The sequence below is a fragment of the Leptodactylus fuscus genome, chromosome 1, assembly GCF_031893055.1.
Source record: "Leptodactylus fuscus isolate aLepFus1 chromosome 1, aLepFus1.hap2, whole genome shotgun sequence".
Classification (NCBI taxonomy): Eukaryota; Metazoa; Chordata; class Amphibia; order Anura; family Leptodactylidae; genus Leptodactylus; species Leptodactylus fuscus.
Genome location: NC_134265.1, coordinates 340,007,032 through 340,025,865, shown reverse-complemented (window position 1 = coordinate 340,025,865; position 18,834 = coordinate 340,007,032). Strand labels below are relative to the sequence as shown.

Sequence of the window (18,834 nt, the reverse complement as noted above, 5' to 3'; positions counted from 1 at the left end):
CGGCTATGCTGTCCTTTGTCGCGGGGGCGGCTATGCTGTCCTTTGTCGCGGGGGCGGCTATGTTGTCCTTTGTCGCGGGGGCGGCTATGCTGTCCTTTGTCGCGGGGGCGGCTATGCTGTCCTTTGTCGCGGGGGCGGCTAGGCTGTCCTTGCCCTAGTACCTTCTCTTCCATGACAATGATAGCCTCTGTGTCCTCTCTCCCATGACGTGGAAGGCCTCAGTGCCCCCTCTTCCACGGCATTGGTGACCACGGTACCTTCTTTCCAATTCCAGCCGCGGTGACCGCTCTCCCATCTATATTATCACTCTTAGATTGTGAATGATTGTGAGGTTTCTGAAAAAAAATCTGCATGGTTTTCTAATCTCGCACAACCCCTCGAAGCACGAGGTTCCCACGAGACCCTCTCAGTTCAGCATAGTCACCTATAGACATGGATATAGACAAAATCCATCCCTGTCTATTCAGGATCGCCGTCCCGATATCCATGTCCTTTAAGCTGAGTCATGTGGAAAAGAGGAAGGGACGGAGTCAGCAATGTTCTGCATAGGAAACTTTGTCCTTGTCAATAAGTTTTTAAGCGATCCTTAAAATGGCATCAAACCATTAACCCCGCCATCTCTTTGAAAACCGTATTTGATGTGTGAAGTCTCTGGTCTGGTTTAATATGAACGTCAGATCCATTTCCCGCACATTATACATGTAAATATATGCAGAACTTGCAGCTGGAATGTAGGACACGATATGACACCAATATTAATAAACTATTGAACCTGTCAGCGATCTAGATCTTGGCAGTCCATACGTTACTCCCGTTCCTAGACTTGTCATTGTTGCAGATATTTTGTAATAATTCATATGAATATGACATAGAAATATTCTTGAGAAGTTTCTGTTACTTTTATACTAGGTGACTATTTCCTCCTTGTCACCAGTGAAACCAGTCCATGCTTGTTATGCTGGTTCTATATGGGGCCTTTCATTGTGGAGGAGGCGGGCTGCTCGTATTGGTGTATAGGTATGGCGGTGGAATGAAAAGCATTTCTGGATGGTGAAGTGAGTTGCAGGAGTGACAACGTGGACGACCTTGCCTATTGAAGTAATTGTTTCACTTTGCGTGCGGGGATTCTGGTCAACATTTTTAGTACAATTAATACTCCATCTACGCCAGTGTCCGTGCTCCATGTCAACAGAGGCTGTGTTCACACTAATGTTGGAGTCTCCAGCGCACAATCCACTTAAAATCTGCTTTCAGTATAAAATCATTAGAACCCCTTTATAGTCTGTGTAGTCTTTTTAAGCGGACAGGTTTTCCATCTTTCGGCTGCCCATACGGACCCGTAGGACGGAAACCTTAACGCTAGTGTGAATCTAGCGTCACTGCATCACTTTTCTGGTATGAAAAGGCCACAAACCTCCAGATTTGTAACTTTTTAAATTTCATTGGTGAAAAAATTTTCACTACTGCATTTCTGTCCTGCCGTTGCTATGGCTCTGCCAAATTTAGCATCATTCATGCCAGTTTTATTTGTAAATGATGACTGAAGCCCAGGCCAGGTACGAATTGATATCCTGTATACACTCGAGTATAAGCCGACCCGAATATAAGCCGAGGCCCCTAATTTTACCACAAAAAAACTGGGAAAACTTATTGACTCGAGTATAAGCCGAGGGGGGGAAATGCAGCAGCTACTGGGAAATTTCAAAAATTAAAATGGTTTTTGGGTGTAGTAGTTGCTGGGAAAGGGGAGGGGGTGTTTTAGTTGTCTGTCTGCCCCTTCCCTGAGCTTGAGGACTGAGGTTTTTCTTCCCTCCATTTGGAATTCAGTCTGGCTGAATATAGGGGATCTGCAGTGCTCCTATTAACCCCTTCCCGACAGAACAGGAGGACTGCAGATCCCCCTATATTCAGTAGACCGGGCACTGTCAGACACAGGGATACCTAATGTGTATGTGTTTATTCTATACATTACTATTGCGGCTGGTCATAGACCCCCCCCCCCCCCCCTATATTTATTTAGTCATTTTTTTTGCTTGGCTCGAGTATAAGCCGAGGGGGGCTTTTTCAGCACAAACACTGTGCTTAAAAATTCGGCTTATACTCGAGTACATACGGTAGACTTCATTCTAGATGCAGGGACCAATGGGGATGTGCTTAGTTCCTGAGGACTGCCATACTGTCTGGGGCAGTATAGTGTACCCTGCTCTTGATAAATCTCCCCTACTCTCTTTAGATTATCCTGTTATGTGATCATTACTCTCATTGTACACTTGATCGATGGTGTGCCGGCAGTCGGTGGGCTTGGGTGTTTATATAACATGGGCCAGGATCAATGCACCGATGACAAGACACTGTCAGGACTGATGTCTGAGCTCCTCACACAGTTCAGCACCGGGTAACACTGCCTTTGTGTTACTGTACCGCTATATAAGCTGTTCATTGTATTTGCTGACTACCAGTTTCCTACCGCATATGGTACTCTTTAACCCCTAGATCTCCAGAATGCATAGATGCTCACTAGAAGTGGGATACACATTAGATGTCTGCCTAACCTATTGAATTTAGGGGACACCCTGATTTATTTATTTTTATATATTTTTTCCAAAATAGAATTATTTCAAATTACTTGATACCATTATTGATATTGTAGAATTAATCCAATAGAGTTACATATTTACTGTCATAAGAAGTCAATCCTTGGCCTTTTTCTTGAAGAAGAGGAGCTTTACTGCTTCTGTCAGACATTTATAAAGTAGTCTAAGTTGGAGGTTTGGCCTACCGACTCCACGGCTCTGCCGATAGCTGCTGCAGAACATCCTGTTACTAAGGATGAAACGTCCCTAGGGCCTAGCACAAGGGACAGAGGAAAATATCGGTAAGGATATTACAAAGCATCCCAATGTTGTAAGTGAATTTTTTTTTGTATTCTGTTGTATCTGCCACTGGGATGAAGCAATCTGCACCCAAAAAATACGCTACTTACCGTGGCCTATTTGTAATCTATTGCATTACATGCAATGCCGGATGTGATCTCTATTTTTTTGCCGGACGCATCTTGGTGAGTGACAGTGGAGTTTTCAGCAACTCGTATATGAGTGTTCTGCAAGTTAACATGGAACCGCACATCATCCGAGAGCCATGTGATGTCCAATATTCGTTCTTTGACCCTCACAAAATGCCTAGTACCAGTCACGTTATCTGACTATCTTCTCCATATCATTCTTTGTAACCCATTTATGCCGGAGGTTGACATTTTTGAGTTGTGTGCTATGAGGCTGCCGTTCCAATAATGGAACTCTAGGCATGAACGGGTTAAGCTCCTGTACAATGGTGACACGATACACAGGTCATTTTACCCTTATTGAAGCTCTTTGACATGTTGAATAAGATCTCGCAGTCTCCTGTGCTAGGCGTCTCAGAGGTTTCATAGGCGACTGCGCCAGACAATGTTGCACCATGAATAGTGATCAATAGTCTCTTCATTTCAAGTTTCCAGACCGTCTTGTGAATACCATTCTTTGAGGGTTTATTACGAAAACCATATTTCTACCTAAATTCACTCTGACATCGCTTAAACTAATTAGTGACCCCATAGGTTTAAACCAAAAAGACACACTGATCAATACTTTGCACCAGCATCCACATGAGAAGTGTGACTGAGTGCAGGGGTGCGGGATATGCACCTGCAAGTCAGAAACAGAGGTGAAACGTTGCAATGGCTGACCAGGACCTGGGGACATCCCGGCTTGTCCAAAGCTCCACATACCGAGGAGCATGTTACCTCGGCCTAGTGACAATTATTACAGAACTAGCATCTGCCCGTGACTTCGTCTGCGGGTTGGTGTTAGCGCTGAGCCGCTTATATTTAGCCAATTGCTGTTGTGGATGATCCGCCTGCTCCCGCGTCTCGGCTCTGCTACATCGCAGCATATGTGCAGCATACGTCGTTGTATGTACATCTCTGCATATGGAGAGTGTACTCAGCTGTGCTACAGCGCTGCCTAAGCTCTGCTACATCTGGCCATTTGGATTATAGAGGTGTTCTTATGTCAGTGATTGTGCAGCTTCTGTGTTACAAAGGGCTGAATGGATGTTGCTGAAATGTGCCAAAGTTCGATCAGCCTGCTCCCACGTCTTGGCTCTGCTACATCCCTGCATATGTGTAGGATACCCAGCTGTATGTACATGTTTGCATATGGAGAGCCTATAGAGGTGTGCTACAGTGCTTCGTAAGCTCTGCTACATCGGGCAATTGTGATTACAGGGATTTTGTTATTTGACTGTCTGAGCAGCTTCTGTGTTACAAAGGGCTGAATGGATGTTGCTGAAATGTGCCAAAGTTCTCCCCCCTCCACCATCAGAGACACATTCTCCGTCGTAGTCACTGAAACTCTCACCTGATATACGCTTCTTGCCCACACACAGCCTGCATGTTCTGTAATCTCCTGATCTTCCATGAGACTCCATTTTCATCAGCTTTCACACTGTCCAGCTTCATCCTATATAGCTCCGCCCACAAAATAGTGTGTAGCTCCCCCCACTGCCTAACATGATCCTACCCTAGAATGGCTCAAGGACCTGTGATGTCATCACAGGTCCTTTAGTGTTGTGTGAACCTAAATTCCTTCACTGCGGTCATGTAGTGATGTCATTTACCGGGATAAAAAGTAGCCTATGTTTTAATCGGGGTTCCTATCTATGTATGTGGCAAATGTCATGCAAATCCTTTCAGCCGTTTTTGCATGATTGAGGAACAAACACCCCTTGCGAGTGAATCTGAAGTTTGCGTGTTTTCTTCAATCCACAGCATGCTCTGGCTGCCTTGTTGTTACAATGAATGTTCTACATTGACTTCCTCGAGAGAAAGGAATTAAAAGTTGGAAAAGACGGCTGACGTATGTGGTGCGGAGATGCCGCTTTCTATAGGGGCTGTGCTATGGACATTTCCTAGAACTGCTTGCTTAAAAAATATAAATGGCACAACTTCCCACGTGGGGCTGTATATCGCTCTCAGTCATTGGACTGTGGCCATCATGCAAGAAAACTCTGACCTTGACTTTTATGGTATATGTACAGTGTTACGGCATGTTTTATGGTGGTGCGGTGTGTTATCACACTATTACAGTTTATGCACCGTGTCTTTTGTGCTTGGTTACATTGTGTAAGTTTTGAGACTGCTTGTGTTTTGTTGACTATACCTCGCACAGCATTTCCACACCTCCTGTTGTATGTTAAAGGGATTCTACCATTAAAACACTTTTTTTGTGGATAAGACGTCGGAATAGCCTTTTAGAAAGGCTATTCGTCTCTTACCTTTAGATGTGATCTCCGTCGTGCCGTTCCATAGAGATACCGTTTTTTTACTGTTATGCAAATTAGTTCTCTGGCAGCGATGGGGGCGGGCCCCAGTGCTGGAAATGCGATGGGGGAGTTCCACTGCTGCTCGAAAACAGGCTCCAGCGACGCCTCTATCTTCGGCTGGATTTTCCCCTTCTTTCGTCGTCTTTCTTCGGCGTCACCTCCGACGCCTGCACAGTTGGCTCTGCCAGTGAGATGCTAGTAGAGCCGACTGTGCATGCCGGCCGGCGGCCATAGTTCCAAGGTACATTGTACCCTAATATTCCTGCAGGCCTATGCGAAAACTTTGACGACGTCCAGTATGGCTGCTTTCTTCCAGACACAGTGACAGTTCACAGATTTTTCTCTGGTATATAAGTTTAGTATTCGTCTGCGTGCTCACGGTGTGGCAGCCATATGTGACCAAAATCCCACCCACATGCAGTCGCCAGTAGGTGCTTCATTATATGGTATAATTGTTCTTTGGTGTCTGAACGCCAGCGGGATTTTGGCGGCATGCAGCTGCCACACCCTGAGCATACACCATTATTGGTATAAATAGTACTACACTGCAATACAACACTCAACGTGTAGACAATTGTGATACTGGTGTGACCATGTTTTTCTAATCTTAGATAGCTAGTCTACTAACTGTACAGCTTATTAGTTACTAGCCTCTGCCCGCGACTTCGTCTGCGTGTTGTTGGTGTTGATGATCCGCCTATATTTAGCAAATTGCTGCCGTCAATGGTTTGCCTGTTCTGCCGTTTTGGCAGCTCTTAAGCTGTCCTGCTGCTGAACGTGTTCCTCACTCCGTGCCTGTGATTGTTCCAGCATCTCAGCAGCTCGCTGGGAAGCCATATAATGAGTGTGTTGTTGGCGTTGATGATCCGCCTGCTCTGTCGTTTCGGAAGCTGACTTACCGCTGAACTCATTCCTTGTGCTGTGCCTGTGATTGTTCTGGCATCTCAGCAGCTTTCTGCAACACCATATAATGAGCGTGTTGTTGGTGTCGATGATCCCCCTCAGCTCCGCTTGAGGAGAACTCTGTTGACTTCTGGCCACCTTCGTAGTTGTCATTGTTTGCAATAAATTAGATTTTTTTTTTCCCCCGACATGTTTAAAATTGCCAAATTGGATTAAAGGTGTTTTCCCATCCAGTGTGTCGGCACTGCCTGGAGCAGATCAGATAATATGCAAATGCATGTACACAATGGACTGAGGGTTAGCGTGTGTTTACATAGAGAGATAACAGACCTGGCTTTATCAGAACCTGAGATAAGCTGCTACAACAGCAGTGTAATATAGTATGTGAACATAAATTCATAACAGTAATGAAGCCATGTCATTTACCGGGATAAAATGTAGCCTATGTGTTAATCGAGGTTGCAAACTATTTATGTGCCACATTTCATCCAAATCCATTCAGCCGTTTTTGTGTGATTGAGGAACAAACCCACAAACTCACATTTATAATATTAGTAGGATTAGTAGGATATTCCTATCCCTGTACTGAACAGTGAGGAGACATCTGCCACACTTTGTGGTAATCTTCCACATCTAGTCACTTGTGCCAGATACACACATCTTGTTTCCAGTCCTGATTCATAAAATGACCACAGGTAGGCTTAGACTTGGCAAGGATCAATGGAAACTTGGAGGGAAACCATAGAGCATGGAAAAAGGTAAATGCAGAGAGGTAGGAAATGATCCAGCGATGTTATGAAACGCGTGTTACGTAATTCTACTCAGCAGGTCCTAACTCTGGAGATCAGATGTTACCTGCTTCTCCTCTAGGGTACTCATATGATATGGGCTGACAGGGTAAGATATAGATGCAGGGCTCGTAATACATTGCAGTAGGTGGACGTAGAGGGATTTATTAGCCCATATGCACTCTTCTATTAGGTCTTGTCAGAAATGGAAGCTGCCTTAGTCAGCCGAGTTCACGTTACCTTTGCCTATCGAAATCCAAAAAATGCATTTTCAGGTGGATATCAAGGTTGACATTCCTACATGTCAGATTTGATGAAGATCTTCTACTATTCCGCATTCAATGCATGTGAGGCTGCGGTGACTCTCCTTTAGTCGAATAGTGGTTTCCCCTGAAACGAGCATTTTTTCCCATAGACTATAATGGGATTCGATATTCGATCAAGTAGTCGAATATTGAGGCTCTACTCGAAACGAATATCGAATCTCGAATATTTCATTACTCGCTCATCTCTAGAAACCACCTTCATGCAACTTTGCAGCAAATAGAAATTCAAACTTGTCACTAAAGTGCGACTCGGAGCAATCCCTTTCTGCAAACAAAATGTACTGGTGATTCTCATTATAAAACGTAAAACTGTGACCACTTGTAATAAATTACGGCACCAACCACAACATCTGAATATACGCTTAGATCTTGGTTTAGAAGGTAAGGTCAAAATGAATTGTTATTGGTGCGCGGTTTTACAGGTAGATGTCAGATTTACTCACAAGACCACGCTGCTATTAACAATTGATTGTGGCCATCCCTGTTATTTGGTCTAATATGCTGATTCCTGATGTCTATCAGTAGTAATCTGTGTAACGCCCCCTTTGGTCTGTTATTTGTACAGGCGTATCTGTTTATGAATCATTGACTCCGGGTCAGGTGACTCTTACGGAGGGAAAGACCTGGCTTGGTTTTGTGTATAGACAGAGCCATGGCGTGGGTTGCTGTCAGCAAGGCATGAGCGCCTGTTTGCTTTTCAGCCTTCCTTCATGTAGATTGTTTAGTAAGGCAAACACAAGCTGTATGCCTGCAGATGAAAGCACGCAACGCCAAACAAATGGAGCCTATTAAAACATACTTAAAGGTAACATTCTCCGATTGTGTCCACGTCTTTAATCGACAAGCAAATAGCCAGTAAACCAGGCACCTGCATGACTGGCCGGGGAGTAATAACCTCATAGCGTGCGTGAAAAAAATTGTCTTTGCAGGTGATGACTTGTCAAACCTTATTCATTTAGGCATAGGGTATAAACCACAGGATTAGAAAAACATGGCTGCTTCTACTAAAAACAGCGCCATGCCTGTTCTCAGGATGTGTGTGGTATTGCAGCTCATCCCCGTTCATTTTTATATGGCTAAGCTGCAATACCAGGCATAACCTCTGGACATAGGAAAGAATTCCTTACTGTAAGAGCAGAGGACTATTGGGTTTTTAATGCAAGTCTTTGCACACTGACCATTCTTATTCTTTGGTACTCAGAGGCATAACTGCAAGCTCCTTGGTCCCAATATCAAATCTGTGATGGGGCCCTATAAGAATAATGGTATATGTTATGTAGCAGAGGGAAGTTTGGGTCCCCCTTAGGGTCCAGAGCCCAGTAGCGATTGCTACCTCTTCACCCCTAGGTGTTGACAGTCTCCAGAGATTTACATCTACACGTATAGCAGAGCTGGGTTTGTCCTTTCTTGTAACTGATACAATGCTGTAATGTTATACACTGAAACCTATTGCATTATATTTGGTCTTAGATATCGTTATATATGGAACAGGGGGCGCATCTGTTTTATGTTTTGTCGTGACCGGGAACTTCTTGCCAATTATTATTTTCCGTGAGAACAGGACGATGCGGGGATGGGCCTGGACACTTTGTAGTGACTGTGAGAGACGATGTAATGATGTCACTTTTCCTCCTCTCTAGGCTATGAAAAGACAGACGACGTCTCTGAGAAGACCTCACTCGCTGATCAAGAAGAAACCAGAACTATTTTTATCAACCAGCCTCAGCTTATAAAGTTCTGCAACAACAGTGTCAGGTAAAGGCCTCATTACAAGACCCGCTCATCTGTCCCAAGCACCTTACTTGTCCGCAGTCCTTGTGAGGGGGGACTCGATGACTTGGGGGTCTTTCTCTGGATGGATTTAAGAATGTCCCCATTTATTACAATGAAAATGGTTTTGGACTGGAGCAGAAAATAAATCAGGAGATTGCATATGCAATAATTAAGCTTTAGTACTCCCCCCAAAAAAATGGAAAACCTCGTTAACCAGTTCAGGACCCGGCCATGTTTAGCCCCAGGACAACTTGCAATTTTGAGAGATTTCTCCGCGACAGTTCTGGAATAATAGCTTTTATTTTGCATCAATACAGGAATATGGGGCCTGGACACATTGTAGTTTTAGCCTGTAGATATGTGTTAAAGGGGTTATCCACCTTTACAAAATTGATGGGCTATACTTAAAGGGGTTGTTGAAGAATTGGATGAAACACGGAAGAGGTCGAGGAAGTTGTAATATACAATATTTACTGTGTAAAAAATTCACACTCTCCTATCTTCGGTGCCCGCCGCCATTGTCTGTTTGGGCAGCTGCCATCTCTTCAATGCCAGGCGTCCTGCACTACATGTGACCACTGAGGTTAATCTGTACCTGGAAAGGACACCGTGATGTCACTTAGATAAATCACCTGGATGAAGTGTGGTGCAGGACCTCTGACGGTGAAAGCATGGCATCTGTTCAAATGCACAGCAGAGCGCCCGAAACAGGTGAGTATGATCTTCCCTGACCAGCCCAACCCCTTTAAGGTAGATCATTACTTTTACATTGCCAGCGATCTAACTCTCACCTCCTGGCATTACATGCCGAGCGTCCTGCTGACTTGTCCTACTTTTAGGAGTGACAGTGTCGCACTGATTTCTGTGGGCCGCTGCTGCACTACTGATAACCACCACTACTAACACTACAATAGATGAGCAGCACAACACCTACTATGTAAACCATGATGGCTACTGTGTGCTCTAGAAAACCTCTAATCTGTCGGGTCCTGACATTTGGACCAACACCAGTCTAAAATGACTGGCCTACTTAAAGGATCCGTCATAGGTCTGTCTCTACAAGGGCAACAGTCCTAACTCTCCCTTGTTCAGTACTGCCATTAGGCTTGATCATGGCTCTGAGTGGGTTAATTTCCAGGATCCAGTGAGGAATGTGTACTTCCAGTCTGTAGGCACCTGTATGGTGCAAAGGAGGACAAGAATGGAGCTGATAATTGACAAAGCCACTGATAAATGAATTCCCTCTTTTATTCACCTGATCTACATTAGCATAGGGGTGAAGGGTAAAATATATTCTTGGAGTAGCAGTATATGAATATCTTGGTTGCAACATCACTTGGGTTTTATGTGACAGCATAATATCACATTAAAGGGCCACACAGTGGCTCAGTGGTTAGCACTGCAGCCTTGCAGCCCTGGAGTCCTTGGTTCGAATCCTGCCAAGGGCAAAAAAACATCTGCAAGGAGTTTGTATGTTCTCCCCGTGTTTGCATGGATTTCCATCCCATATTCCAAAAAAACATACTGATGGGGTAAAAAAAATACATTGTGAGCTCTAGGTGGGGTTCACAATCTACATAAAAAAGAAAAATCACATTAAAGGACTTTTCCCTCAATGGAAATTTATCTCCTATCCAGAGTGATAAAGGTCTGATCACTGGATCTCCAGACACTAGGACTTCATTAGTCCCCTAAAATTGAGATCCAATACCTCCTGTTCTGTCTCTCTGCGATTATTTCACTTGGCGGTCATGCATGCACATTGCAACACCATTCAACATCTATGGAAGTGATGAAGACTGTCGAGATCAGCATTTAGCTGCCCCCGTCAGTCTCATAGACTATGAATGGAGCAGTAATGTACTTGCTAGACCACTAAAGGGATTCTACCATTAATAACTTTTTTTGTGGATAAGATGTTGGAATAGTCTTTAGAAAGGCTATTCGTCTCTTACCTGTAGACGTGGTCTCCGCTGCGCCGTTCCTTAGAAATATCGGTTTTTACCGGTATGCAAATGAGTTCTCTTGCAGCGATGGGGGCGGGCCCCAGCGCTCAAAAAGCGATGGGGGCGTCCCCACCGCTGCCAGAGAAGTGTCTCCAAGCGCCGCCTCCTTCTTCGTCCGCAGCAACATCTTCAATGTCTTCTTCCGGTGCAGGCTCGTAACTTCTAGGCCTCGGGCAGAGCAGGCGCACAGGTCACGGGAAAATGGCCGCTTGCACAGTATTGTTAGCGGCCATTTTCCCGCGGCCTGTGCGCTTGCGCTGTTTGCTCTGCTCTTCTACAAGTTACGAGCCTGCGCCGAAAGAAGACATTGAAGATGACACGGCGGACGAAGAAGGAGGCGGCGCTTGGAGACACTTCTCTGGCAGCGGTGGGGACGACCCCCATCACTTTTTGAGCACTGGGGCCCGCACTCATCGCTGCAAGAGAACTCATTTGCATACCGGTAAAAACCGGTATTTCTAAGGAACGGCGCAGCGGAGACCACGTCTAAAAGTAAGAGACGAATAGCCTTTCTAAAGGCTATTCCGACGTCTTATCCACAAAAAAGGGTTTTAATGGTAGAATCCCTTTAAGATTCTCCTCGGTGTGATCATGCGGCAGAGAACGGGGACCTGAAGGGGTTGGCCACTTTCGAACCAATATTGAAAAAACAAATGTTATTGTTTGTACAATTTTCCAATATACTTTCTGTATCAATTCCTCATAGTTTTCTAGATCTCGGCTTGCTGTCATTCATTCTGTTACTTCTAGCGGATACAAGTCTGACCATGGTCATGTGATTTACGGTCCATGGTCATGTGATTTACGGTCCATAGTCATGTGATTTATGGTCCATGGTCATGTGATGAGCACACGGGCACAGCTGATTACCAGGCTGATGTCTGATTATTGTGCTGTGACTGTAACGAGCTGTGCACCTGTGTGCTCATCACATGACCATGGACCGTAAATCACATGACCATGGTCAGACTTTTATCGACTAGAAGTAACAGAATGAATGACAGCAAGCCGAAATCTAGAAAACCGGGAGGAATTGATACAGAAAGTATATTGGAAAATTGTACAACTTTTTTTTTTTTTTTTATATATATATACAAACCATAACATTTGTCTCTTAATATTGGTCTGAAAGTGGACAACCCCTTTAACCCCCCTGTTATAATGAAGAGTGAGGCCCCAAGCCATGGGCTCTGTATTATGGTACCATACTCTCTATATCATTGCTATATGCATCGGCCCTAAAATGTTGTCTGAGGAAGTGACAGCAGAACAGATCTTCTGAGGTTTCCATGCAGCACGGACCACGAGAAGGTCTCTGTTGTACAAAGAAGAATAGGATGATGAATAAGTGTCAGAATTACCATTTGTAATAAGTCCTGACTGATCTCCTCTCCCCCATGAGCGCAGGTACATTTTCATTTAGTGATGTGCATGGTTTCTCTATTATTACATGGGTTAGTTCCCTGTAGACAGGCTGATAAATCACTCCCTGTAATCTATGAGCCCTGTTTTTCCAAGCCTGGATCCTCTGTGCGCCCTGTGAAATGCCATCAATTACAGGAAGATAAAATATCTGCATTGACGCTGAAATTCTGCCATTTCTCCTGTGTTTTCCAGCACTGCAAAATACAACCCCTTTACATTTCTGCCAAGATTTCTCTACTCGCAGTTCAGAAGAGCGGCCAACTCGTTTTTCCTGTTCATCGCCTTGCTCCAGGTAAACGACCAGCTGAACGCGTTGTCTGTTTCTGTATTGGTTTTTACGGCTGTATATTCATGGGGCACACCGAGGCGGAAGATTATTCTCTATGGGATAGTTATGGATTTCCAGACCTAACAACCTGTAGATATAGAGATTATGGATTACGGGTTATGGCCACAAGGCTTACAATCTGAGGGCAGAAGGTGTTCTTATGGGGTCTGGGGATGTAGTGGGGGACCCCCATTATTGTATGTCCATATACTTTAGTAGGGCATAAGGAAAGGACATTTTATTACTTTCAATGTAATATGATAAATAGACGCTGGGGGGTAATCTTTATTGCCAATAAATTCTAATCCTCCCTTATGAAATTTAATGCAGAGCTTTCATTGCTTTGTGTCCGTATTATCCTTGGCATGCGGCACCAGTACTTGTTTTATTTCCTGTTGCTTGGATGACTCTCGGTTTTGGCAAACATAAGCACTCGCCAAACCGGTTTCCCCGCACACTTAGCTTTTAATCTTCATTGTCGTCCCTGTATTTGCTCGTCTCCGTGTGTTTGTACTATAGGTGGCGCTAGAGAGGCTCCTGAAGGAAAGCAGTTTTGCTGGGTTGTAAATCACTATTGCTAGTCCAGTAGGCCTGCTAACTATAGTGCTGCTTCTCCTATCCATTAGGGAGAGTGTGTGCCTACATAGGTGTACGGAGACTTACAAGTCATTCCTGCTCCGCTAGGGATTCTGGGTAGAAATATGCAGATCTTTTCTCCAAGATGTAATTAGGAGAACAGTGCCTCTGTATGCTGCATATTTGCATATTTTTTACCCAGAATCCCTAGCGGAGCAGGAATGACTTGTAAGTCTCCATACTGCCTATGTAGGCACACACTCTCCCTAATGTGTATGATTATCCCCTGACCTTGGTCTATAGTCTCTCACTCTGCCAAATCAGTATCCCTGCACTATGCTGAGGAGGTACAAAAGACCGAAACAGCGCTGTCCATAGCTGGGGATCTGTTCCTTTTGGAATAGAAATACTAATTTGGCAATTAAATCCGCATCATGATAGTAGGCTTATTAACTTAGTCATGCATGATGTTAAGGAGGCTGCCCTCTAGAGGGCGGCATACAGAGGCACTGTTCTCCGAATAACATCCTGGAGAATAGATTTGCATATTTTTTACCCAGAATCCCTAGCGGAGCAGGAATGACTTGTAAGTCTCCGTACGCCTATGTAAGCACACACTCTCCCTAATGCTTCTCCTATGTAATACTGTAACATTTAAGCTTCTGAGTGTGCAGGTTAGAGTCATTCCTCAATACTTTATTGCTGGTTGCTTTTACAACCAGTGTCAGCCATTTTGGAAGTTATTGAGAACTTCCTTTGGTCATCTTTTATTTTTTATTTTGAAGGCCTCTAAGTGTGCCAACACTCACAACATTGTGGACGAAAAAAGTGGGGTGCGACTAAAAAAAAAAAAGTGCGCAAAGGATGCACACAAGCTGTGGGTACCCATCCCAAAAGGGTATAGGCTCCCGACTGCTGAAGGCTACCTCAATGGCACCAAGTAGCCGAGACACACTAGAGAAAGACTGCTGAAGCAGCGAGTCCATACTTGCTCCTTTCCCCTTGGGCAGCCACCACCTAGGGTACTCAGAGCCACTCCTACATCCAGTTTCTTCCTGGGCCGCCACCACCTGGGATACTCTTGGCCTCATATCCTTCGCCTACCTCCACCGAAGCAGAGGCAAGTCTCAAAAAGAGACGGGAGAGCCCATTACAGAGTCGCAGCCCCTCTCTAGACGTCGAGAAGGTCCCAAAAGGGAGTTTGTCACCAGAATCCAAACCCAGCCCCGCAGATAAGCTAGGTCAGGGTTACCTGAATAAAACAGTGTTTCCTCTTGTGAATCGCTGCCTCTGTTGTCAAGATATCAGTTTTTGTCAATATGCAAATTGGCTGTTTGGAGCAATGATGATATTGTCAGTGCTCCAATGAGGCAAGTGGCAACACCTTTGTTTCACCAAAGAGATCATTTACATAGTGAATGTTGACAGGTTGACTGGCTGCAGATACAAGTCACAACCACCAGGGTGAGAATTATGATCGGCGCTGTTCTACAATGTTTACGTATCTCATAAAAATGGGATTAAGAGCTAAGGAAACAGCATCTCACAGCTAAGCTATAGTTTAATGGAGCCAAATGTGTCAACTGTATCCATAGCTCCCAGTTACTTCTATTAGAATAATGGAAACTGGGTAGAGCAGCGACGCTCACTGTTTCTGGTAGTTGCGACTTACGGACAGTTTTTCTCACCCTGGCCATGATTTGCAGAGATGAGACTAGCCCTTTAATTGCAATGAAACCTCTCCGAAAGACCGCCACTTTCATAACTCTACCCCCTTGTCCAGACTAGATACCCCATGGCAGATTTTTAGTTCCAGCATATACTATCCATACTGGCCATCTTCTGTGAGGAGACCCCCTACCCTATCGTTACAAGTTTGTTAGTCCTCTTGGGAGGTTTCACTATATGTAAATGAATAGTGTAGAGATTTACCGATGTATGTTTTTACTTGACATATTTGTGGAACCATTATTGGTTACAGTCCATTGCTCTCCTCTGTCGTAGGATGAGAGCAATGGGCATTAAAGGGATTCTATCATTAAAATCACATTTTACCTCGATCACACGTAGGAATAGCCTTAATAAAGGCTATTCTTTTCCTACCTTTAGATGTCTTCTCCGCACTGCCGTTCGGTAGAAATCCCGGTTTTTGGCTGTATGCAAATGAGTTCTCTCGCAGCACTGGGGGTGGTTCCCAGTGCTCAAACAGCACTGGAGGGCGTTCCCAATGCTGCTAGAGAAATCTCCAGCGCCGCCTCTATCTTCTTCAGGATCGGCCTTTCCCTGCGTCGTCTTCCGTCTTGGGTTTCAATCTTCTAGGCATGCGCAGTTGGCTGTGCCATCGGGACTCGAGCAAAGCCGAATGCACATGCCCGGCAGCTACAGGAAAATGGCCGATTACACAGTAAGCTGGTGTAAGCGGCCATTTTCTTGTGGCTGTGCATGCCTAGAAGATTGAACGACGGCACGGAGAAGATTTCTAAAGGTAGGAGAAGAGTAGCCTTTCTTAAGGCTATTCCTACGTGTGATCGAGAAAAAATGTGATTTTAATGATAGGATCCCTTTAATGGAAAGCCCCATTCCATTGAATATAATTAAAAAAATATGACCGACACTTTATTCCGCCACATTTGCTTACCTGGAGAAACTCCCAGAAAGCTCCCAACATTTTTTAAAAATTTTTTTTTCATGGGTGTGAATGCAGACTAACCGCATCTGTCCAGTGATGGATGAGAGCAATGGACATTAAATAATGGTAGAGTGAACCTAACCTGGACATGTTATGCTTGTGCCTTTAGTAGAATGGTTAAAACTCTAAAGTATTAAATTCCCGTTAGACTATTACCTATATTACCTGTACCCCTATGTAACACGGGATTCAACATTACTGTTTTTTTCTTTGTTTTTTTGGCTAAAAACCATTTTATCTTTAGCATACGTCCCTTCCTAAGAGCAGTGTTTTGTAGCATTGCATGGAATATCTAGTCAGCCATTGTAAATGTATACCTTGGGTTAACTGGGCATTTATAAGGCAGTAAAGCCAGCAGCTCTATAGATTTAATAAGCGCTGTCGCCCTATAGCAATTCTGCTAATAAGCAGGTAGATGAGCGGGCACTTTAGTACGCACTGTCTTCATCCACTCCTATAATAGCTGGGTATATCATGCGGGTCTCTTGTTTACTATGAGGATAGCCATTCAGCTTTTCTTCCCTGTATACCGTAGTTAGTATGAATGGAGCTGCCACTATATTACTACAATCCTATATCTTAATGTAAAGCTGTCAGGCAGATGCATTGTTTCTACACCGCTCTCATCTACCTACTTATTAGTCTTGCAGAATTGCTATAGGGTTACTGCACTTATTAAAGGGGCTACATCAGCAAAATTATGCTGATAGAGCCCCACATATGTGTGCATAGCCTTTAAAAAGACCCTTCAGGCACCGTAAATGTTATATTAAACTACCCCCCCCCCCCCCCGCTTTTAAAATAATACTCTAAAAAAGAATATGATAATAATCTTATCTTTCGTGCAGGCTGGGCGGGCATGCACGGTCCGACGTCATCTTTAGCCACGCCTACATCTTCTTTCTTTTTGCAGCGATGTCCTCGAGTCCAGTCTTCCTCGTCTTCTTCTTCTTCCGATGTCATTGCTTGTAATCACGCGCCGGCACAGTAGCAGGGGAACTGAGCATACTGAGCATGCTCAGTTCCCCTGCTACTGTTCCCCTGCTACTCCCCAGGACCAGTCTTCATCGTCTTTAATCTCGCACTGGCGCAGTAGCAGGGGAACTGAGCATACTCTGTTCCTCTGCAACTGCGTCGGAGCGGGACTACCAGCAATGACGCCAGAAGACGAGGAAGACGGGACCCGAGGACATCGCTGCAAGAAGAAAGAAGATGTAGGCGTGGCTAAAGATGACGTCAGACCGTGCATGCCCGCCCAGCGTGCACGATACGGTATGATTATCATATTCTTTTTTAGGGTATTATTTTAAACCGGGGTGTGTGTGTGTGGGGGGGGTGTCGTTTACTATATCATTAGTAGAGATGAGCGAGTACTGTTCGGATCAGCCGATCCGAACAGCACGCTCGCATAGAAATGAATGGACGTAGCCGGCATGCGGGGGGTTAAGCGGCCGCCCGCTGTCAAAGCAGAAGTACCAGGTGCATCCATTCATTTCTATGGAACGTGCTGTTCGGATCGGCTGATCCCAACAGTATTCGCTCATCTCTAATCATTAGCAATGCCTGAATGGCCTTTTTAAAGGCTATTCACGCATATGTGGGGCTCATAATTTTGCTGATGGAGCCCCTTTAAATCTATGGCAATGTGTTACTGTTTACTAGTTAAACAGGTAAGGTATAAGGTATACATTTATGTTGGACTATTAGCTTTTCACTTCAATGCTACAAACATGTCAAAACACTGCTCTTACCTAGAAAGAGTATATGCTAAAGAAAAAAGAAAAAAATAATAATGTTGCGTCCAGTGTTCCATTGATTCGCTGTTTATTTGTGAGCTCCATAGGTGGACAAGTAATATATCAATTGGTATTTAATGCATTGTCATTTTAACCCTTGTATTTTTGCTAGTACACAATTGTTTAGAATAAAAGAACAGATGTCTTTATTACTTTTACATGTTGTTGTGGCTTTATATATCCCTTTATACTGAATTTTAGAACTTCTGATACATGTTGTGCTTAAGTCTTTTGGTAAGGGGCGAGGACCACTATATTTTTCAGCCCACCACATCATAATGGTACTATTCACGCTGCCTATTCGTTCCATGAGCCTTGCCTTGCCATGCCTTGCTCCGGTGAGAACAGACGGACTGGAGGCCACTTTAGATGTCTTTATAATATCCGTTTATATCTTTGTTACAAACCAGAGGCCGGGGATGCCGAGGCTTTAAAGGAATCATTTGGCGCCAGGCAATTCTGTTCTTCATTATCAGAGAAATGCATTTCTAGAAGCCTCCACGTTTGGTACATCTGGATACATATATGCAGGGCCCTTGTATTGTGAGCTGTCCAGCGGCTGAACCCTCCTCGCTCTCGATAATACATTAGGGCTCCTTTACTTAGGACAGATATTATTACACATTACGTATATAATACTGTACATTCTTGAGCTAGAATTACTTACTGTATATACTCGAGTATAAGCCGACTTTTTTTTTTTTTTTTTTTGGCGCCGCCCCCTGAGAGGCTGGCTGCCTTTGATGCAGTGCTCCAAGCTGGGAGCAAACTTTTTCTTTCCTTTTTCACTCTTTTTCTCTATATCTTCAAGAATCCGGTAACCAAGCAATCTAGCACTATGAATTTAGCAACTATAAATCGAA

General features: G+C 44.3%; 1 protein-coding gene across 5 annotated transcripts in view; it reads left to right on the top strand.

The window, feature by feature from the left end:
- The window catches only part of ATP8A1 (ATPase phospholipid transporting 8A1), a 165,481-nt gene that overhangs the window by 15,090 nt on the left and 131,557 nt on the right, over positions 1 to 18,834 (top strand). For all 5 annotated transcript variants that reach the window (XM_075261481.1, XM_075261466.1, XM_075261473.1 and 2 more), the window contains exons 3-4: positions 9,019 to 9,133; positions 12,775 to 12,874. In XM_075261481.1, the coding sequence (XP_075117582.1) occupies positions 9,019 to 9,133; positions 12,775 to 12,874 (215 nt within the window). The remainder of the gene's footprint in view (positions 1 to 9,018; positions 9,134 to 12,774; positions 12,875 to 18,834) is intronic.